Source organism: Protopterus annectens, chromosome 11.part0, assembly GCF_019279795.1.
Source record: "Protopterus annectens isolate FY-2018-M chromosome 11.part0, PAN1.0, whole genome shotgun sequence".
NCBI classification, from domain to species: domain Eukaryota; kingdom Metazoa; phylum Chordata; order Ceratodontiformes; family Protopteridae; genus Protopterus; species Protopterus annectens.
The window spans coordinates 456,447,572-456,471,404 of record NC_056745.1 but is presented as its reverse complement, the minus strand read 5'-3'; the positions used below and the strand labels follow the sequence as shown (position 1 = coordinate 456,471,404).

At 40.2% G+C, this 23,833-nt stretch overlaps 1 protein-coding gene across 3 annotated transcripts in view; it reads right to left on the bottom strand.

Annotated features, from left to right (window-relative positions):
• The window catches only part of PPP1R12A (protein phosphatase 1 regulatory subunit 12A), a 2,492,399-nt gene that overhangs the window by 314,432 nt on the left and 2,154,134 nt on the right, over positions 1-23,833 (bottom strand). For all 3 annotated transcript variants that reach the window (XM_044087956.1, XM_044087957.1, XM_044087958.1), the window contains exon 23: positions 14,597-14,644. In XM_044087956.1, the coding sequence (XP_043943891.1) occupies positions 14,597-14,644 (48 nt within the window). The remainder of the gene's footprint in view (positions 1-14,596; positions 14,645-23,833) is intronic.

Here is a 23,833-nt window from a genome sequence, read left to right as displayed (position 1 = left end):
GTTGCCCTCTTTGAAGTAAAAATCAACACAGAACACTCAGCTAAACCATTACCAGTTGAACTATTCTAAAGCAAAATATGTCCTAGTAAGTGACAGTTTGTCAAAATTCAAAACTCCCCCTAACTCCAAGACTACAGCTACTTATGCAGAATTATTCACAGAGTCCCTATACAAACATAAAACAACTGAACCAACCAACACCAGAAACCGACTGTAGAAGGAAAATGGCTAACTGGTAAAATATAGTAACTTCTGCACAGCTCGAACAGAGTATAACACACGTATAGCCAACACTAATGTTCCACCAAAATTCAGACGTAATCCACTCGTAATGATAAAAACAAATCTTTTATTGAAAATAAGGTTTAGCGCTTTCATCTGTTAAAAATCAGACTTCCTCAGAACCAAAATGGAGTACTTCCAGTTCACATTTAAATAACCTTTTTGGCGCCACAAATTCAAAAGGAAATGGAGCTACATAGTCATAATAACTCCATATATACATACTACTATGCTAAAAACAGCTAAGCATTTCAACAGATCAAGTGTGCTGATATAAAAAATGACAATATAAATATAATGACAATATAAATAAATAAAAATAATAGATTTTTTAAATTACCCATGGGCCTGGAATACAACATAGGTACTATTAATGTATTTAATAAAATGTTTGATAATTTTGGTATAGAATATATGAATATGCTTATCAAATTCAATGATGAGAAATTGTCTACCCTGATTCGAGAGGTTGAGAAATTGAACCAAGATATAGTAAATGATATATCGTTTACACAGTGGAAAGATTTATAACCTCCCTGACATCACAGATGCACAGGTGAAAGCTGCCCTCTCCAAAGCAAAAAAACATAGCATCTATGGGACTGGACGGTGTCCCAGGCTGTCTCTTACACGAGCTCCAAGAAGAACTGAACCCTCACATTAAGTCACTGTTCAAACTTAGCCTTACTACCACAACGGACCCCGGGAACTATCGCCCCATAAGCCTGACTAGTCTGGTCTGTAAAGCTATGGAGCGTATTATCATGGAACTCATAAACAAAGACATTGGGAGCCTCCAGACACTGGACCCTACCCAATTCGGCTTTAAGGGCAGATCTTGCCTCTTGAACCTGGTCGACTTCTTTGAAACAGTTACTAAAGCCATAGATGAAGGGAAGGTAGTCCACACATAAAAAAGGTAGACAAGAAGAAAATATTACCATATTTGACACTCACATATTATAAAGGACATTGGATGGCTTAAAACATGTATTAATGAAACATGGGAAATGTTCAAAACAATGCCTACTAGAGTCTCTGTTTTTCAAAATGAGTTCACATCTAGCTACAGAAGGAATGAAAATTTGAAGAACATTTTAGAGAAAAAGAAGCATCAAGAGGGAGGAGAAACAGTTTCCAACAAAAAGGGCACTTTTAGATGTGGCAGATGTCCACAATGCCCCTTTATAGCAGGAGAAAAGGAACTTAAAGTTCCAAGTCTGAGGATGATACTGAGGGCATGAAAATATAGTAGTTGCTATACTAAGCGGGTTGTATATTTGGCATACTGCAAATTTTGTTGGGGATACTACATTGGCAAAACTGAACGACATTTAAGAAAGAGAATTTATGAACATATTAGGGGTATCAATCGAAAAAACGAAAACAACGCCCTTTATAGACACTCACTTATATGTCAAGAAGCAAATTTCAAGTTTTGGGTTCTTGAGGAAGTGGAACATTTTGAAAGAGTGGGTGAGTGGGAGACCAAATTAGAATACAGGGAAATGATTTGGCAGTTGAAGTTGGACGCCTGTAGTGGCAAGGGTTTGAATGACCACGCTTCTATTACACCAGTCCTTAAAATGTTATCAGAAGATGCAAAAAGACACAAGACCTAAGGTTGTTTATATCTTATATTCTATGAGGGTACACTTTATACTTCTATTCCCAGTTTTTATGAGTTTTTAACAACATGTGCATATATACATATACATTTGGTTTAAGATTTTTTAAAAATATTTGTTATTATTATTTACTACTGTTATTTAATAACATTCACATACCTATACACAAGGTCTTTGAACAATTCATATTTTATATATTTTAAATATTTATATATATTTATTTATTTATAGATATATATTTATATTTATATATTTATATTTTCTTATATTTATTATACATATCCAATTTATTCATACATTTTGTATACCTTTTATATATTATATATATATATATATATATATATATATATATATATATATATATATATATATATATATATATATATTTGATATTTGGACAATCCCTTTGCCCTGTAGTTATTTCATATTTTAGTAGGTTATATTGACAGTGTTTAGGTGATGTTTTTTATTAGATGTTGCTCATTTTATGCTGTTCCTCCGATGTTGTTTTTGATGTTGCTTTTTTGATGTTGTTCACTTATATCTGTAAACTAACTTGTAAAAAGTATAAACAGAATTAGCAGAATGACAGTTTTATGCACTACATATGATATATCTGAAAGAAGTATTTTTTTATGTATTTAGGGAGTATTTAACATTTTATGTATATGGCTTACGAAAATGAGGAGGTATGTGTAAAAAGCACTTGCTATAACATGGAAGAAAGCAGTTATGTTACCCTTATATAAATTATTTTTCGACGTTGCACATTAAAAGCGTGTTTTTTAAGTATTGAAATGTCCAATACTTAGATCAATTACTACTCAATATTAGTTATCATTCAAAATACTTTTTATATATGCATTTTTATAATTTCTTCTTTTCGTTTTTTTTACACAGGAAGTATATACTGTTAATGTTACCATGAGAATTTTAATTAATATGGCCAGCCAATGTGTTTGTTATGTTTTATTTGATTGACACTTAACACATTTTTATTGCTTTCAATTGTTTTCACTGATTTTGTATAAAAGGAATGGTAAGAGTGCTGTTAATTGATTCTGATGAGGTCTCCGGTATGGAGATGAAAGCGCTAAATCCAGTTTCCCTTTTTGCATCTGTTTACTGTTAGTTAATAAAGAGTTCTGATTTTGGAACTTTGGATGTGATTATTGCTAAAACGAACACTTTGATTTTGGAAGACAGCCTTTATTGTAATCGTACCGCCTTTTTTTGGTGTTAGTGTGTTTTCTACTACGTGAAGGGCAGATCTTGCCTCTTAAACCTAGTTGATTTCTTTGAAACAGTTACCAAAGCCATAGATGAGGGCAAGGTAGTCCACACAGCCTACCTGGACCTCGCAAAAGCCTTCGACACAATACCCCACTCGGGCATCATAAATAAGCTTACCAGCTTAAATATCAACCCCTATATCACAAGATGGGTTGCAAACTGGCTCAGAGATAGAACCCACATTGTCAGAATCGCAGGTGCCATGTCCGAATCCAAACCAGTTACAAGTGGCGTCCCACAGGGCTCAGTTCTGGGACCTCTCTTGTTCGGTATATACTTCTCTGAGGTTCAGGCTAACACGGGGGGATTATGGCTGACAAAGTTCGCAGATGACTGCAAACTGGGGGCCATAATCGAATCTCCAGCCGACACAAACATCCTCCAAAAGGGTCTCACAGAGACGGATGCTTGATGCCAGAGCCACAGCCTCAAGCTAAATGCTAAAAAGTGCATAGTCATCCCCTTTGGGAAAAACAAGGTGCCCGCAAATTACCACATAGGTGGTAATCCATTAAGTACGGAAGTAGTAATTAGAGATTTGGGGACCAACGTAGATCGTAATCTCTCCTTTGATTATCACATTGCCAAAGTGGTTAGAAAGACCTTCTATATAGCCCACCTTATCACGAAAGGGTTCGCATCTAGATCGAGAGGTCATTGTGCCCCTCTACTCGTCACTCATCAGGCCCATAATTGAATACAATGCCCCTTTTGGGATGTACCTTACCCGACACCTGCAGCAACTGGAGAGATCCCAAAAGTACCTCACCAAGAGGATCATGGGCTACAAACAGATGTCCTATGCAGCTCGACTAAAGAAACTCCAGCTCTACTCAGCTGCTTACCACCTACTCAGAGGCGATCTATGCCTGACGTACAAAGCCATGTCAAACCCAGAATTAATGGACATGCTCCATCTCAAAAAGTCCAATTCCCTTAGAGCTACACGCTCCAGGGACTTAAACCTCAGCACAAAAATAAATAGGACATGCTGGAGGGACAGATTCATTTCCCAGAGGCTCCCCTCACTCTGGAATAGAATCCCAATTCATGTTAGACATAGCCCCTCGCTGACCCTCTTCAAGCGAAATCTGGACGCGTGGATGGGAAATCGCAAATTCACCCCTGGGATCTCTTCTGTGTCCCTGCTAGACAGAGGCACAGTAAACTAATCTTAAAAGGGTACCTTCTGTGACCTACTTTACAGAGGCACAGTAGGCTAATCTAATAGGGAGGCGGAAGCCAAATACACTCTGGTTAGGCTTATAAATGCCCTAGGGCAGATAGCCTAGTATCTACCTATGAACAGATGATTTGCCATCAGAAATATTTATTTGTATTTGTTACTGGAAAAGTCCAACTGAATATCAAACTCCTTTCAGTGGAGGCCCAGGGAGAAAAGATCCACAATGTTGTTGTGTCTTTCGGCTTATCCCGCTTAGGGGTCGCCACAGCGGAACTCCGGTCCACTAATGTTTTTGGTAGTGGATTTTTATGTGCCGAGTTACCAGCCCTGACGCACAACCTTCAACGAAGGCACGCCCATTCACGCATGCCTCCACACAGAAGACGCTCTAGCCGAGAATCGAACGCGACGTCTTGCTGTGAGGCGACAACGCTACTGCAGCACTAAGATCCAAAATACATTTAGCAAAATACACAACAGTTATTCTAACCGCAGTTTATGATACAGTAGATAAAGAACATGTACGACACATTACCCGATACAGTTTCACACAGTAGTCAGCAATGAAATATTTGCAATTTATAAAGACAAATGTATTAAGGCTTCAATAATTACATGCTAGTAAATGAAGAGATCACAAATATGAGGAAAAATGCTATCATATCAGCAGTTCACAAACCAGAAAAGATTGGGAGTCATTCAGGATAATACAGACACTTAATCATGATTAAAATTTTACTGCACTGGTTGCCATTGGATTAGTTTTTATGCTCTCCTCACTGACTGATCAGCAACAGACAGCTTTTACACAAGGTAGAAACTACAATAATAATGTACTAAAAACAAGTATAGTGAGAAAAGATGCCAACAAAACCAAGCAAACGTGGTCGATTGCAAGTTTGGCCGCTGCAAGTTTCTGCCAAGGTTTGCTGGCAGTATTTACTTGAAGTACGAAGAATGATGGTCTTTCCTGAGAGGTGGGTGCATTTTCAAAAAATTCATTGCAGTATAATACCTCAGTATAAATAAAGACAAAGGAACAGACTTCCCAAAATTTGTCAGTAAAAACAAATGCACTAGAAAGGGGTTTCTCTTTCCCCTCTTCTCTTCCGTACTCGTCTTGAATCCTTGGCAAGTGGGATGTAGCAGACACAAGGAGTTACCAAACCACAGTCATTTTCTCACAAGTTGGCACTAATATGTGAATGACATGCTTATCTGACAGATCCTGAAAGGGATATGGAAGTACTATTTCGTGAACTTTATCAAAATGCTGATGGATATAAAAAAAGAACACAAAACACTAAAGCCATAAAGATAAACTATTCTCCAGGTGACAGATTATGTGAAGGCTACCCTTTCTGAATGACTCCAGTCAGCTAGTTTACTTAGTTCCGAAGTTAACATAATCGACTGAAGGGTCACTGCCCTTAACAATAGGGAGCATTCCAAGTAAAGCAAAGCAAAAAATATAAGAAATGGAATACTTGCCTAAATACAAAGGAACTCAGACTACTATCTGTTTCTTCTGCCACTGGTATTACATATGTCTCAGTTTGCCTCTCCATCCCTCAGATGAGTTTTTTTTTTTTTTTTATGTAAACTGAAAAATACACACTATAAAATTTATATAAGTGGAACAAAAAAAAAACTCACGTGGCATAGAATATTGCAACTTTGCCAAAAGCAGGAGTCAGGAGTCCCAGACTAATACATAATGCAAGGCAAAAATGTTACAGGGATTACAGGACCCAAACCACTACTCAGTATGGAAAACCATCTTAAAAAAGTTGGGATGGATCGGCAGGAATGTATAAATTAACAGAACACTGGACAGGAAAAAGGCAGTGGTACACTGGTGTTGGAGTTAAAGCTGATAAACTGAAAGAGGCAGCTACATTAATTAGCTTGAAGATGTTGGCTTCAACAAAAGAAAATTACAAGAAATGGGGCTGTAAACTGCAAGTTTCCAGAAGTCTGATGGTGTGTAGGGGGGACTAAACTACCTGAATCAATTAATGATGATAGGAAGAATAATGATGTGGGAACAATATACAGATAGGGGTACAGACTTTGGTAGAAACAGAACTGTACAACACTAACATACAAGCTGAAGGATTTGAAAATGTAAACAATCCAAAGGGATGATAGGATGGAACGGATTCTTTGCTGGCAGAAAAAACAGGCAATATCATCTGCATAAAAAGGGAATCAGACAAACTATAAGCAATGTTAAAGGAAGAATGAGTCAAAGGAGCAAGTAAGTATATAATCACTTGGAAGGGAGAGTTAAGTACTGTAACTACATATGCAGGCCAGAAAAGGTTTCCTAGCTTCCAGACATACTATAACAGAGGAAATTTAGATTTTAGCTGGAAACGCATATAACTATTTTTTTATACTCTCACAAGACTCTAGAATGTATCTGAGTGATGCACTAATTTGTTGGAGAGGTGACACTGATTTAACACAGGATTTTATATACATCATTTGGCAACTTCGAAATTATAATAATTTAATAGTTAAGTACATAACCTGTGCAATGTTACTTGGCCTAAAAAGTGGTAATCAGAACATTTCTCAAGATTAGTTTATTTAAAATAAAAACAAACAGAGACACGGGTAAAGGGCTCTATTGGATCTGCTATTTCTAGCTGTGAGAAAGGGAACCACCAGAAAGTGGAAAAGAATGGAACTTCTGACACTAAGTCATCAAAGCAAATTATGAAGGAGATAAAAGAAATGGAAGTTTCATCATTAAATCTACAGACATGAGAAAAATAGTATGCTGAAATGGATGCCTTGGATACTGCAGGCAGAAGGGACATCTGAGTCATGATTAATTTTAAGGTTATGATGCATTAACTTGTATTTTCCTTTGCTTTTACTTATTTATAAAGTTATGATATAGTGGAAAAACCTCTCTAACAAATAGGTACAAGCTATTTCAAAGTACAAATGAGTTCTTTTTCATACACACTGACTGTATGAAAGAAAATAATGTGTTGCAATGCCATTTGCAAAGTGGTTGCACAAATGCAACTGGTAAAGTTAAAAATGTTTTGGAATGAAAAAGAACAAGAGAGAGAGACACAGGTGTTGAGAGTCCTGCACTGCCAGCTTCGCCATTGGACAAGGGACTGCCTAGTCAACTAGCTTGCAGTTTTGTGCAAAACCAAGTGTGCGAATAATTCAAGTGGTGTGACAGCACACAGGGAATTAACATTTCAAACAGTGGTAGCAAAGATGGTGTGCAACACAGCAAGGCTTTTTGCTGGTATCAAACCAAATTCCCTGAGGAGGAGATCATGCACCCATGATTCAAGCCTTTACCAGACATGACAGATTTGCTTCATGTGTAATCCCTAAAATGTCAGTCCTGGTGCAAACCGATGACAAGGGACCCTCTTCAACTGGAACTTGTCAACCCAATAGAGCCTTGGAGGTGGGGGGAGGGAATGAAAGACATTCCAGAGAACAGTCCTTAGTTCTAAGTACTACTGTTTGTGACCAGGTGTGCCAAGAGATCACTGTACAGAATCAGACTTGGTGATCTCGAGTGTCAGTCAAAAAGTAACCAGGTAGCAGAAGAACCCTATGTTGTAGCACTAAGGTGTCTATATTATTTCCTCGAAGAGGCATTCCATCGAACGCCTCTTCAACTACCCTAAAACTGCGAACTTTCAAAATATCAAACCTCTACATAAGTGATTTCTTTCCCTTGGAAAAAAATCTCTTTCCCTACAAACACCAACAAATAACCACAAACACTACAAAGTGGGCACTTCACCCCCCCCCCACACCCCCCAACGTGGAGGGCTGTCCCCCCCCCTAAATATACCAACTCAGAGATTGCACTACAGTGGGGAAAACTGCAACTGACGAGGATGGCCAAGTGATTTCTTTCCTTAAAAAGAAATCGCTTATGTAGACGTTCAATGTTTTCAAATTCCGTGGTTTCAAGTTCGATGAAGAGGACAGGATCCCGCACTAAGACTGATGCACCTTCTACAGTTTTCTTGCTCTCTGCTGAGGTAAGGCAGGTGAAGCCTCAAATCTTTGCTAGCCTACAATGACTGGAACAAGTTCACAGTCCAGGAAACTGGTAGAATAATGGTGTTAACCAGCTGGATGCCCAAGGCGGCCTTCACCTGCTCATCTAATGCTTATTTTTGTGACAAATGCTCCAACATACTGTTGATGCTGTGTGAAGGATATTCCCTGCGGGAGTCCCCAGAGAAAAGTTCTCGACGGCTGCCATCTTTCTGATTAGGGAGTAGGTCAAAACCTTCTCTTTAATGCCATTTTGGCTGTCAATCAAATCTCAGGCATCTGCTGCAGTTTTTGCTATTAAGGAGTATAAAAAGGAGAACTTGTTTGCTAACATCATGAATCAAACTGCTAAGAGTGCAAAAAGCACAAAAAAAAAGGCATGCCTGGGAAGATATACTCTTAAGTAACCAGTAAATAATATCACTGCATGCATCAGTACAACACATGAATGTCTATGAACTTAGATATTCAGATTTTTACTGTATGGGTCCTTGATTTAGATTATACAGGTTCTCCAAAGTTTTAAGAGCCTACCTTCCCCAAAAGAGATCATCCATCAGGTCCTGACAGACTCAGCCAAACGATACTTCCCCTTTGATATAGGCATCTGTAATATTGTTTCTGATCACACTTAAGGATGGTCTCAGACATGCCATCTTGCAGACGCACAACCCCCCACCTATATATACGTGTGTGTGTCTGTATTATATAGGTACAGACTCTCCGTGTGTCTATGTATGTATATTATATAACATACATACACACACGCAAACAGGGAGAGTCTGTACTTACACGTCTCAATATAATCAAAAACTACAACACATCACTTAGTAGCCCACTGTGGAAAGTGTACACACAGTCCTAACAAAGCTGTCCTTAAGCACACACTCAAGGTTGAATAGCTTTTCTAATGTTAGATCCAACTAGGATGCAAAATATATGGCAATGTGTGGTGAGTAATTAATGGCTTTAAGCATATGGTTCCGTACCTGGTATGCAAGTTCACAAGAGACAAAATATAAGCCTGATGTCTAAGTAACTAGCTGGAGCCATGCTGTGGGATGACACAACACTCAGTTTGGGTCCATGGAGTCTGCTTGTCAACAAAAGAAACCTTGGAAAGGGATACCCTAGCCTACAGCTCCCAGATTATGGAAGGGTGATTCCAGACATCAGTCTCTGGGATAAGGCTGGTTGGCTTTGAACTCTGGTTCATCAAATATGGGCTGGGGAGGGTCTACACTTTAGAAAAAATCTGTTCCAGTGGGGAAAACCACAGCTGTACTTTTTCTGGGGCTACTGTCATCTCCTATGGTGGAGGAACTGATATGGGCTTGAGTCCTAACTTGTCAAGGGCAAGCTCATCACCTGTGGGACTCAAAACATCACTTAAGCATGGCACACACTGTCAGGAGGGCAGGCTCTGGCTTGCCCTTTCAAGCTCTGGTCATTTGATGGATCATCCAACTGAGGAACAGAACTGCATTTCAGACCCATCTAATTATTCCCACAGGGGCACAGCTAAACCAGTTACATTTGTGGCACTGCTTCACTTTGTACTCCTCCTCAAGAAAGTAAAGGTAATGCTCTTGCTGGTTGAGGTGACTAGTACTTTGAGGAAAGGTACTGATTTTTATCTTGGTATTAACTTCTGAACTCTTCAGCAATGATACTCAAGACTTAAGGCCCAAACTATCTGAGTGGCAAGAAAAAAAATGGTGGCCTCAAGAGCAAGGCACATTTAAGTAGCTGTCACTTAATGTCTCAAAAGCACGGTAGCTTCCAAAGATAAAAAGGCTTAAACTGAGACTGGGGAAAGGACGAACCCAATCTTAAGATACAACACTGAGGACCTGGTTTGATGGATCAACTGAAATTGTAAGAACATCTGCTACACTTAAATTTATAGACCCTTCTTGATATGTAAATGACTACTGTAGGGAATGATGTGGGTTGCAAAAAAAAAAAAAAAAAAAAGGCCTGGTGAAGGTTGGAACTGAGCTACAAGTGATCATGGCACAGACGTCTGCAAAGTTTACATTCATCACTTTGGACATCCCTCTAGGTTCTAAATATCTAAAGCAGAAGCCAGACACTCAGCTCGAGCTGGCCTTGAGCAGGACTGCAAGTCTCTCCCTGATATTGGTAAATAAATAACCTAAAACCACATCCTTCTTGGCCACCATGTGGCACAGAGAATCATTTTTGTTTGTTTCTTCCCCTGATCTTTGCAGTAAAGCACAATTACTGGGAAAGCACATATATTCTCTATCCTCTGGCATGGGAGATTCTATCAGTCATGACCTTGCCTTTTCCCTTCTCTACTAAACAAGAGAGGAGGGTACTGCATTTAGCCAAGTGGGAAATAAACTGAACTCCCCCAGTGCCCATCTACCTTATGGAAGAGCCGATCAATGCACAACTCCTGAACCAGCAGCTACAGCTCAGGTAGTCCTCCTACATGCTCACTTCTCCTGAGGTGCAAAAGCAATGCCTCTGGGTACTTTCAGGATGCAATGATGCCATTTTTTTGACCAATTTCATGGGAGATGGTAGAAGAAACTATAGGCCAGTCTATGCAAGGTGTCATAAGCCCCACAGTTTCTTCAAAAGAGGGGTTATGTGAGGTGGGAGAAAATAATGAAAGGAAATGAAAATTACACCAAACAGATGATTACTATCAAATTAGGATCTGCGATTTTGGCAGCAAGACATTAACATTTGTAAACCTAATTATGCATAATAAATTGGGCTACTGTTGGCCGAAGGAGGAGAAGACATGCCCGAAGACATGTAAAGGTTAGGACTGTGATAGTAAGGGTCGGAACTTTGAAAGTTGGCAGTATGACTGTTAAAGAGAGAGAGCTAGCTGATATGATGGACAGAAGGAAGGTTGGTATATTGTGTGTGCAAGTGACCAGATGGAGGGGGAGCAAGGCTAGGTGTATCGGTGGCGGGTTCAAATTGTTTTATCATGGTGTGGATGGGAGGAGAAATGGCGTAGGGGTTATCCTTAAGGAACAGTATGCTAAGAGTGTTTTGGAGGTGAAAAGAGTGTTGAATAGAGTGATGTTTATGAAGCTGCAAATTGATGGTGTAATGATGAATGTTGCTAGTGCATATGCTCCACAAGTTGGGTGTGCAACGGATGAGAAAGAAACATTTTGGAGTGAGTTGGATGAAGTGGCGATGACTGTACCCAAGGGTGAGAGACTGGTGATTGGAGCAGATTTCAATGGGCATGTTGGTGAAGGGAACAGAGGGGATGAAGTAGTAGTAGTTATGGTCAGATAGTAGTGGATTTTGCGAAAAGGATGGACATGGCTGTGGTGAATACGTATTTTAACAAGAGGGAGGAACATAGGGCGACATACAAGAGTGGAGGAAGATGCACACAGGTGGATTATATTTTATGTAGAAGGGCCAGTCTGAAGGAGACTGGAGACTGTAAAGTGGTGGCAGGGGAAAGTGTAGTTAGGCAGCTTAGGATGGTGGTTTGTAGGATGACATTGGTGATCAAGAAGAGGAGGAGGAGTGTGAGGGCAGCACCAAGGATCAAATGGTACAAACTGAAAAAGGGTAATTGTGAGGTGGAGTTCAGGGAAGAGTTAAGCCAGGCACTGTGTGGCAGTGAAGAGCTACCGAATAGCTGGTTAACTACAGCAGAGCTAGTAAGGGAGATGGCTAGAAAGGTGTTTGGTGTGACATCTGGACAGAGGAAGGAGGACAAGGAGACCTGGTGGTGGAATGAAGTGGTACAGGAGAGTATACAGAGAAAGAGGTTGGCGAAGAAGAAGTGGGATTGTCAGAGATGAAGAAAGTAGACAAGAGTATAAGGAGATGAGGTGCATGGCAAAGAGAGAGGCAGCGAAGGCCAAGGATAAGGCGTTTAAAGAGTTGTATGAAAGGTTGGACACTAAGAAGGGAGAAAAGGACCTGTACCTGATTGGCTAGAAAGAGGGAACGAGCTAGTAAAGATGTGCAGCAGGTAAGGGTGATAAAGGATAATGAGGGAAACGTACTCACAAGCGAGGAGAGTGTGTTGAACAGATGGAAAGAGTACTTTGAGGGGCTGATGAATAAAGAGAATGAGAGGGAGAGAAGGTTGGATGATGTGTGGATAGTGAATCATGAAGTGCAGTGGATTAGCAAGGAGGAAGTAAGGATAGCAATGGAGAGGATGAAGAATGGAAAGGCTGTTGGTCCAGATGACATACCTGTGGAAGCATGGAGGTGTTTGGCTGAAATGGCAGTGGAGTTTTTAACTAGATTGTTTAATGAAATCCAGGAAACTGAGAGGATGCCTGAGGAATGGAGAAAAAGTGTTTTGGTACCGATTTTTAAGAATAAGGGTGATGTGCAGAGCTGTAGTAACTACAGAGGGATTAAATTGATCAGTCACAGCATGAAGTTATGGGAAAGAGTAGTGGAAGCTAGGATAAGAAGGGACGTGATGATTAGTGATCAGCAGTACGGTTTCATGCCAGCAAAGAGCACTACAGATGCGATGTTTGCTCTGAGAGTGTTGATGGAGAAGTACAGAGAAGGCCAGAAGGACTTGCATTGTGCCTTTGTGGACTTAGAGAAAGCATATGACAGGGTGCCTAGAGAGGAGTTGTGGTATTGTTTGAGGAAGTCGGGAGTGTCAGAGAAGTATGTAAGAATGGTACAGGATATGTATGAGGGTAGTGTGACAGCGGTCAGGTCTGCGGTAGAAGTGATGGATGCGTTTAAGGTGGAGATGGAATTACATCAAGGATCAGGTCTGAGCCCTTTCTTATTTGCAATGGTGATGGACAGGTTGACAGACGAGATCAGACAGGAGTCCCCGTGGACTATGATGTTTGCAGATGACATTGTGATCTGTAGTGAGAGTAGGGAACAGGTGGAGGAAACCCTGAAGAGGTGGAGATATGCTCTAGAGAGAAGAGGAGTGAAGGTCAGCAGGATTAAGACAGAATATGTGTGTGTGAATGAGAGGGAGGATAGAGGAATGGTGAGGATGCAGGGAGTAGAGGTGGCGAAATAAATACTTGGGATCAACAGTTCAGGGTAATGGTGAGTGTGGAAGAGAGGTGAAGAAGAGAGTACAGGCAAGATGGAGTGGGTGGAGAAGAGTGTCAGGAGTGATTTGTGACAGAAGAGTACCAGTAAGAGTGAAAGGGAAGGTCTACAAGAGGGTAGTGAGACCAGCTATATGACATGGGTTGGAGACAGTGGCATTGACATACAGACAGGAGTCAGAACTGGACATGGCAGAGTTAAAGATGTTAAGATTTACACTGGTTGTGACGAGGGTGGACAGGATTAAGAATAAGTATATTAGAGGGTCAGCCCAGGTTGGAAGGTTTGGAGACAAAGCCAGAGAGGCAAGATTATGTTGGTTTGGACATGTGCTGAGGAGGGATGCAGATTATATTGGGAAAAAGATAAGGATGAAGCTGCCAGGTAACAGGAAAAGAGGAAGGCCTAAGATAAGGTTTATGGATGTGGTGAGAGAGGACATGCAGGTGGTTGGTGTGACAGAGCAAGATGCAGAGGACAGGAAGAAATGGAAACAGATGATCCGCTGTGGCATCCCCTAATGGGAGCAGCAGAAAGAAGAAGATTATGTTCATGAAAGCAATTCAATATATGGAAATTAGCAACGGTGGTATAAAAGTGAAGCTCACACTACAGACTGCAGAAATGTGTGCATGTAACATACCCAGTTTTAAAGTGCACTATATTTGACATAATACTAACAAAATCTTGCAAGTATATTTTTCTTGCGAATTAATGTGTATACAAAAACATACTGTACATAAACAGAGATACGTATGTCTATAAGGATGAAAATACATCAAAAAATAAACCAGTGCCAACAGCCAATGATTAAGACAGAGATGCAAGATGTGGATGTGCATAGTAACAGTAGCAGCAGCAGCAGCTGATGCTCAGTTTAAAAGTTATCATGCTGACAATATTTAATACATGTCTTTCTTTAATGAAGCTGATGTTATTTAATACAAGTTGTTTAAACAAAACTTCCCCAAATTAAGAAAAAAAACATGCAAATGTATACATTTAAAGGCAGCAGAATTAAACCATGGTCATTTGCTAGGCTCATAGCAGTAAAGCTAATCTAAGTTCCAGAAATTCATCGAGAACTTACCCTTTTTTCCATTTCTAACAACGATCTGTCTGCAAATCTTTCTTGTCTCTGGAAGGAAAAAAATGCCAAATTTTCTAGTGAAAACCATTCCAGAACCAAAAGATAATTTAAATCTCATGACTAGCATTTCACACAAATCAGTTAGTTTAAACTGTCTTTTCCAAGCTGTCGGTATATATAGTCTACTCACCCTTCCCCCAGCTTCATGAGGCTCATAACAATTAAACTAAAACAGACATTTAATTTCCTTCACTCTTTCCAATTAACCATGAAGATGAGTCACATTGCTTCTGGAGCTGCTGACAGTAATGAACAAGGAATACCCCCTCACTCCACAGCACAAAACCCAGAGGTACGAGGCTGCTTACTTCATGGGTGATGGAACAATGAGAGACTACCAGAGTACTCCTAGCTAGTTATTCCTGTATTTACTATTCACCACGACCAGATTAGTCACAGGGAAAAACATACTAATTAATGGACTTACTCAAATTTGATTCTGTACCAATATATGGTAACAAAGTTGGTTCTATTCTGAGCTCCACCTTTTCCTTGTGAAAACTTGGGTATAAAGGCTCAACAGAAAGCACCAGGAACTCTAAACCCTCTTAGAAGTGATGAACACTAGAAAAAAAGGGCCTTCCAGGACGAACGTCATGTCTGCAGAACTGGCAAGTTCAAAAAATGGAAACATGGAGATTGTGCAGGATACAAATAAAAAGTCTCACTGAAGAAAAGGCTTTTGAATAGGAGGTCATGTGTGTAAGCATTAAAGCTGTTAAGTGAGGCAACAGAAAAGGAGTCTACCTTGAAATGAAAGCTGGAAACAGCAGCTGCATGAACTTTAATAGAAAAATTGCAGAGACCATTAAATACATTTTAAACAAACAAGACAGAACTACACAAAAGCTACCAATTTGTTGTATGCTCAAAATGAAAAATGGTGCAACTCTTTTCAAAGAGACTAAGAGATGAACTGCGGTGGTGGTGCTGTGGTAGCATTGTCGCCTCACAGTAAGACGCTGACCGGTTCAACTCTCAGCTGCGTGGAGACATGCGTGAATGAGCGTACCTTCGTTGAAGGTTGTGCGTTAGGGCTGGCAACTCAGCACGTAAAAATCAACTGCCAATCATTAGCGGACCGGAGTTCCGCTGTGGCGACCCCTAACTGGGAAAAGCCGAAAGACACAACAACTAAGAGATGAGATAATGATATAAACTACCCTTTCTGTAAAGCTGATGTTGTTAGCCATCAGTGGAACTGAAGGAAACCATGTTGTCATTTTTAGGAAGAAATGTGGGAGGAAGTAACACAGGCAGTACAGAAACATCTTGAAAGGTTGCGGACCAAGTGCCTTCTGCAGTACAAAATCAGTAGTAGGAAAATAAAACAGTTTTCTGGATGAATCTCACCATCAGAGGAAATGAAGGAAAACTGTAAAGCTCATCTCAACACTGGTGAGGTAGGTCACTCTGATCTAACTTCAATTGTGCCCCCAGGGGAATCATGGAAAAAGAGGAGGGACAGACGGCATTTTTCAGAAACATAAAACGATCAAATATTGGAGTGCATCAATGGCAAAAATCCTTCTAGTCATTAAGACTCTAGGTCCATTTTTGACACATCAGACAACAGCTAAAGGTGTCCATGCCACCAGATAAACTTCTGGGATGGGGTTCACTTTCAAAAAGTGGTAAATTGATGGCCTACTGCCACTCTCCCACAGCTGCTGACATGAAGGTTAGGAATGATATCCCCTCTGTTTGCTGATGTACCGCTGTTAGACATTATTCCTTGAAGCAGACAGCTGTGAAAAGCCAAAAAAAACCTGCTTGCTTTTCCACAAAATATGAAGATGAGACTCCTTAGGTGACCAGAATACCTGAAGAGTCTACTCATTGTAATGTCCACCCCAACACTACAGCAGACTCAGCACTGATGCTTCAAGTATGTGTAGCTGAAATAGGCACCAACAAAGAATATTTGCAAAATTCAACCACTACCACAGATGCGCACAACCAGCTTTGGAAATGCAGACTAGCAAAAAAAAAGAGGGTTGAGATGGTTGGACCTCTGGACCTGAGCTATCTAGATTAGAACCTTATGTGAAAACTGGCATGAACACGCATACAAACTGACACTACTACAAGGCATAAGGTTCTCAGACAACTGTGTGCTGGTATACACTGTGCTGACAGATCAAAGGCAATTGCTGGTTAACAAGAAGGAACACTGTCCTGGGACAAAAAAGCCTGACATAAGTGTCTAAGGAACAACCTATGAATGTAACAGGTTGTGGAGGTAAATGAGTGTGTTGAGTTTATTGTCAGTCCATGGTAAAATCCGCCCTATGGGTAAGCAAACAACCAGCCATCTTAATAGCGTGTGTGTGTGTGTACATATACATTTATAGGACACAGAGTAAGTTCTGTTCATTAAGTCTGTCCTTGGTTGAATTTCACTTGGCAGCATTAGATGGAAAAATATTTGCTCGACTGCTGCAAAAGCGTTAGAGCAGCTATGCTCTGGTCCACATCACTCCACTACCCATTCTCCAAATCCCCACTCAACTCCACTAAATCTAAAGTTAAACCACACTAACTCCTCCAATCACATTAATCAACAAATCAAATGCTACTTAATCTCCAAATTCTTCCTCCAAATAAAATAACCATTATTAATTATATTCAATTCTTTTCCGACTAATATACCCTGTAGATCTTTACTCCCATTCCCTTCCTCAAACTCTGAATACCTTAATATAACCACATGCATTATCAATATGATTACTCTGGTACTATTATTTCCCACTCAACCCTTACTCTCATCAACTCCTACAAACACCTATTCCTCTTCACACTAACCACCACCCATGATGTAGATGCGCATCCCCACAAACCCTCCTAAATCCAATTCATTATGAGTGACAGTCTTCTAAACACTACAACCAACCTATTTTTCAAAAATAAGTACAGAAACCTAAGTCTATCATCTACCAAAATTAATACAAAACCCATAGTCAAACTAAAATAACCCCCAAAATACCTTTTCCTCTGTAAAATTCAATTATGTGGAGATTTTTCTCCCACCCCAAGATCCCTGATCCAACTCTTCTAACCTGCACCTACATGCAGTCAACAAAGAAGCATTTGCAACAAACTGGCAGAGCTGCGCCCCTGGACTGCCCAACCACACCCTACCACAAGCCTACAATATCTTATGCCAAGACATAATTTAAAAAAAAAAAAAAAAGTGATGGAGTAGATATCCTAAATAAAAACCTGTTCAGCTTTTTCAACTTTCCTATCAGTATCCTAAACATTAATAAACGCAGAGATATTAATAACCTTCCTAAAACTGAACATCCACAAAACCCTCTGCCTAATGGGTCTATATACATTATACCCCAAACAATAATATAAATGCAATGTAGGAGCGCTTAGCCTGGACTTCCACTAACATCCGTCTGGAAAGTATTACTCTGGGTGACGTCAACATAGACTGGAATACTACTGCAGCTGACTCCCCTACAAATGCCATAAACCTGTACTTCTTCACCCAATTAATCACTTGCCCAACTTGATATAATAAAACGAATAAAACAACCACTACTAACAGCATACTATGCAACACTCCCAAATATATGTCCACCACTGGAACCCTACCAGCTGTTCTTAATAATCATTACCCAAACTCTGCAATTAGAAAATATACTTGATACAGACATGCCACCGCTACAACACTGCCTATAATCTCTAGTCCTTCAACCCAGAAGCCTTCAACTCAGAACTAGAATTAGAGAAAGGTCTGACACTCCCAGTCTTCTATGGCACCAAAAAGAATGTGGAATAACCGTCTAAAAGTCTTTCTGATCTGGTGGGACTGCTTGGCTGGCATTTCCTTGAAAGGCTTAAAACTTCCCTCTTTGCACATGTTTTTACTTGGACAGGACATCTAGTACAGTTAATAAAGGAACTTGGCAAAGGGAATGAAAGGAAAGTGAATTCCTTCCTTTCTTCATCTCTCCAGCCCTTGATGATCTTTTTCTGGGACTTCAGATGCAGGAAGAGTCGATGCAAGATGGCCCTCTCAGTGAGGAAGTCGAGCAAGATTTTATGACTGCTGCCTTCCACCCTGAGGAGGACTGTAGATTCTGTGTCTATGACCTTTTTGGAATTCAGAATCAGGGGGCTGCCACTTTCTAACATTCTCCAGTATGCTGTCTAAATGACATGCATTTGTGTCTTCCATGCATTTTGCCCAAACAGGACTGTGGACAGTGAAAACTTTGAACCCACAGAGATGATGTATTAGCCCACTCTTCCATATCTTTAAGATGCTGTTTAAATCTAAAGAGGTCCAAGTTAATGGGGAATCCACAATGCTGCCACATCTTTGACAAAGTCTGTAACATAAAAGTTCTACCACAAAAAAAAGCAGGCTCCTGCTACTTCAAATACACTTTCTGCCACATTATAAATAACAACAAATATATATAAAGCTGATTATGTTTGAGAAAACAGTGGTCTGGATCTTCACCTTCTCTTTCAATAACCTGTCCAGTAATTACTCCAATACACAGTGCTTTTCATTAGCCAGGTCCAACTAAAAATAAGCCATCTGTATAGGGTAGCTTAGCTGCCACAAGGACAGAGAAGCAGATGTGAAAACGCAATTACCACATCTGACTATCACAACATAGCCCATATCCCATGGATAGCTGGCTGGGCTACAAGAGCTTCAGCCTAATATAAGGCTTCTTTACAGATAACAGAATCCAGCTTGGGAGTCTCTGCTAAAACTGAACATTCCTTTCGGAAGCAGAAAACATGGTCAGCTTTTTCTGAAACAGTAGGCTCTGATGTCGAAGTTCTCTCATGCATCCCTGGCATAGTTGGATCTTACAGGACATCCACCAAAGGCAGACTGCAAGTTAAACCTATAAACTGCAACCTTTTCTGGAGAAAGGGAATGGGTTCTGATTCCTACACAATCTCCCTTCTGTTGCATTACCTGTAAATATTTCCAAACTTGAGGTCTTGGGAGGGGGGGGGGGTGAAGCAGAATTGGACTGTTCTTCCTCACTTATGTCCTGTATTTGGCAATCCAGTCAGATTCAGTGTGCCTGGTTTTCTGGGAAGCCTCTCTCTGTGTTTTGTGTGGAAAATTTGTACCTTAAGAATACAAAACTCATTTGGCTGAGGAAAGTGGGATCAAGAGCCTCACAGGAGAATTCTGTAAGGCAGTGGTAATTCCTGGCCATGCAATGGAACGGCTCCTGGGGAAAAAGTCGCTACCTAATATTAACAGCTCAAATGAAGGCTGGAGGATGGATAATGGTTGCTGACATCAGTGGGAGCAGAACTGATGAAACCAAAATTTAAACTATTAGAAATGCTGAAAAGACAACAAATACTTGATGAACATCCTAGTTTCAGCTTGAATTCCAACAAAGCTTACATCCGCCAGGACAGATGTTAAAAGGGCTAGCATCAAAAATAATTAGTAGATGAACTGATATGACTGCCATTAGTATGGCCTGAAAACATGGTGTCAAGAAACTTGGGCCTGAGGACATGCCATCATCAATGACGCTGAAGACATCAATGTTTTTACTGTCATGACTGGTAACAAGCTGAAAATGAAGCCACAGCAAATGGTGGAAAATGTGGTTCTAGACCAATTAAAACTTCCTCATAGCCCAGAGTCAAAGGAAATTGGGAAGTTGCTTAGGATCTCTTTCTCTGAGCTCTCAAAACAGCTTTAGGCAGCTTGCACAATCTATTAGGGTTGCCACCTTTTGCTGTGGTTAAAACTGGAGTAAGGCCACCCCCTCACATCACCAGCAACCCCCCGCCCATCAATACCCTCTCTCCCACCCATGTCCTGCCCATTTGTATGACATCATTATGACAGCAACTGATAGGGAACACCCTCTTTTTTCATTCCTGATGCCTGCTTTCAGCTGATCTACTATGCTTTTCTGTAAAAAAGCATAGTACATCAGCTGAATTACAAACTCCAGGTGGCAACCCTACAACCTATACTACTCAAAAGCAGTGAATATTATGGGAAACATTAGATCATAGTTTCGACAGGAGTTGCATTGTGGAGTATTTGACTTGGTACCACATAATGAAATCTTGGCAGTTATGAAGAAACTCACCTGTAATGGGTATATTAGTAAACGTATAGGCAACGGGTTGACTAGGAGACCCTGTAAAGTTAAAAGTGGCAGATCCCATGTGGGACACTAAATCATTAACTGAATGAGAACTACAGGGGTCAGGGTCGAGGCCAAAACTGTTCACATTAGTTACGTCAGACTTTCCATATCAGGAGGGAATACGGTTAGTAAATTAGTCAATTTGCAGATAAAGTGGTGTGACTTTGAACAATTTAGAAGATCAGATTTGATTGCAGGGACATCTGGATAAAACAAGGGTATTGCCAAAGCACAACAATATGGATTTTGATGTTAAGAAATCAAAGATACTCTACTTCATACCTCTCAATCTGTTAGCGCAAAAAATCTGGACAAAGCCTGATATAATGGGGGAACAAAGGATAAAAAATAGGGACAGATTTTAAATATTGCTCTTATAAACTTATAAAGTTGCTAGAATAACAAGAGTTTGTGTTAAAATGCATTTTCTAAAGGATATGAAGTCTGAAACTCAAACGTATATTATTTAGTGACTTTACTCATCAGATAATCCAAGTGATTTGCCAGAAAAGCATAAATTGTATGAGTAACAGACTGAAAATTTGAGCCAAAAATCTGGATATTCTGAAAAAATCTGGACAGTTGAGAGGTAAGCTCTACTTTGATGTTAGCAATCTTTTATACCCATAACCCTACAACTGTATTTATGCCTGGTTTATCATCTGCTTGTAGATGTATAATCCATTCAAACTCATGAATCTTTACTCTATTATTTAAATCACCACCCATCTTATTCCTATGCATCAGATGATAAATAAGGCATAAATAAAGCCATCAGTCTTAAACCAATACGAAGAAACAGGCAAATGTGTTTGTGTAAATACTAGACTAACTACACTAAAATATTTATATATATATATATATATATATATATATATATATATTTATGCACACACACATATATATATATATATATATATATATATATATAAATAAAATATATTGATGTTAGTGTTTTAAGGTTGTTTTATCCCTGCATTTGAATAATTAATTGATTGTGTTTTGACTGGGGCTATGTCACATGGGTTTTAGTATGAATTTTATTAATTGAGATGTGATTGAATTGCTTGTTACTTACACATCAAGGAAGGGCTTCTGCCTGAAAGCTTCATGTGCTTTTACTGTGTTTTACGAATAAACTATTGAAATCTGTTCAGCATTTTCAGCTCTGGAATTTTTTTGCTTTTTGGATTGCTTTTGTTTCTCCAGTAGCAGTTCACTTTAGTGTTGGTCCTATTTTGTTTGCTTAGGCATCTCTCTCCCTCCCAAGAATGTGACCGTCATGATCAGAAAGTGATGTGAAGTGATTACCCATTACCAAACCCTCACGGCCTCTCATCAAAGGAAGCAAGATTCAGTTCATCTTTGCTTGTTCAAATACCACCCTGCAGTCATGATGTCTAGAAATAAATCACTCCTGGAAGAAGAAGGTCCAAGAATTCCTGCAACACAAGAACAACCACCCTAGTCTCCAGAATACTGCCTCTGATTCCAAGTTCCATGGATCATCCTCCCCCTTGAAATACCCACCCCAGAGAGAAGGCATATGTGATTTACTGTTGCCACAAGTAAAAGGAGAACAAATAATCTCTCTGCAAAAAGTGATGGAGAAGTTAGTCACCATTTTAAGTGGATCTTGCACAGCTGTGTGATGATTACATATGCAGATGGATAATCCAAAATCTGAGGCAATTGAACTTTGAGTAACCATTACAGTATACGCATGAATGAATGTGCATGGGTCATCAACCCTAGGACTCAGAGTACCAAATAAGCTGAAGGACAGGAACAACTTGGAAGATGTTGGACTGATGTTGTCAGCCTGTGAATTTAGTCTGGGGGAAGACTGACAGTGCAGCTTGTTGTACCTAAATCCATTCATCCACAACCCCTTTTTATCATGGAAAAACCAAGAGCCAAGGTTTACACTGCCTGGTGGCTAGCCCTGCCTCATCAGTTCTTTCACACCACATATGCACTCACCACCTATGGCCAATTTACTGTGTGCAGTCCACCTACTGCATGTCTTTGTAATGTGGAAGTAACTGGAGCACCTGGAGGAAATCCACCCGAACACAGGGAGGACATGCAGACTCTGCACAGAAGGCACCCTAGCAGCGGCGGCCCATGCTGTTGGACTGCCAGACTGCAGCCCCCTCAGCTGTAAAATAAAAGAAAAAGAAGAAAATAAAAGAAAAAGAAAAGATAAAAATTTTTTAAAAAAATCGCAGACTTTCGCGCACTAGTCCGGACTGCTGCTGAGACAGTCTGGAGCATGCGCAGACTGTCTCAACAGCAGTCCGGACTGGGAAACATGGAAGAACAGAGCTTCCAGAAGTCTATGCAGTTTTAACTGCATAGACTGTCGCTGGGAACAGGTCAGACCTGGAATGCAACGTCGGCAGGCAGGCTGGAGATCTCGCGGGGATGTCATGGTAAGGAGTCTCATCGGGGATCTCGCGGGGATGTGCTCGAACACGCCAGCTATGGGATGTATGTAATGGCCCCAGGGATCTACATCGCGGACAGGGGAAGGTAAGAGTGTGTGTGATGTTAAGGAGTCTCGTCGGGTGTGTATGTGTGTGTGTAAATGCCCCAGTTGTTAGGTGGCTAGAACAAACTCATGGTGGTGTGGTAGGGAATACCTCAGGCTTGAACCCTGTACCTTGTATGCAGGTGTTAAGGACCTGAATTCCCTACCCACCACCATTTGTAAAAAAAATTGCAGATTTTTGCCTCATACTTGATCTGATCTTTTCCTCATAATATCTGTGATTTCTAAATGTTGCAGTGCTTGATATTTAATGGTGCAGAGGTAGCATTGTTGCCTCACAGCTGCAGGCTCTCAGGTTTGATTCTTGGCTGGGGTGCCTTCTCTGTGGGGTCTGCATCTTCTCTCTGTGTTTGTGTGGGTTTGCTTTTGTGTCCTCCCATGTTACAAAGACATGTCTGCATTATTTCTTCCTGGGTCTCTGCTGAAAATTGTTTTTTTGTTCCAAGTCAGACTGTC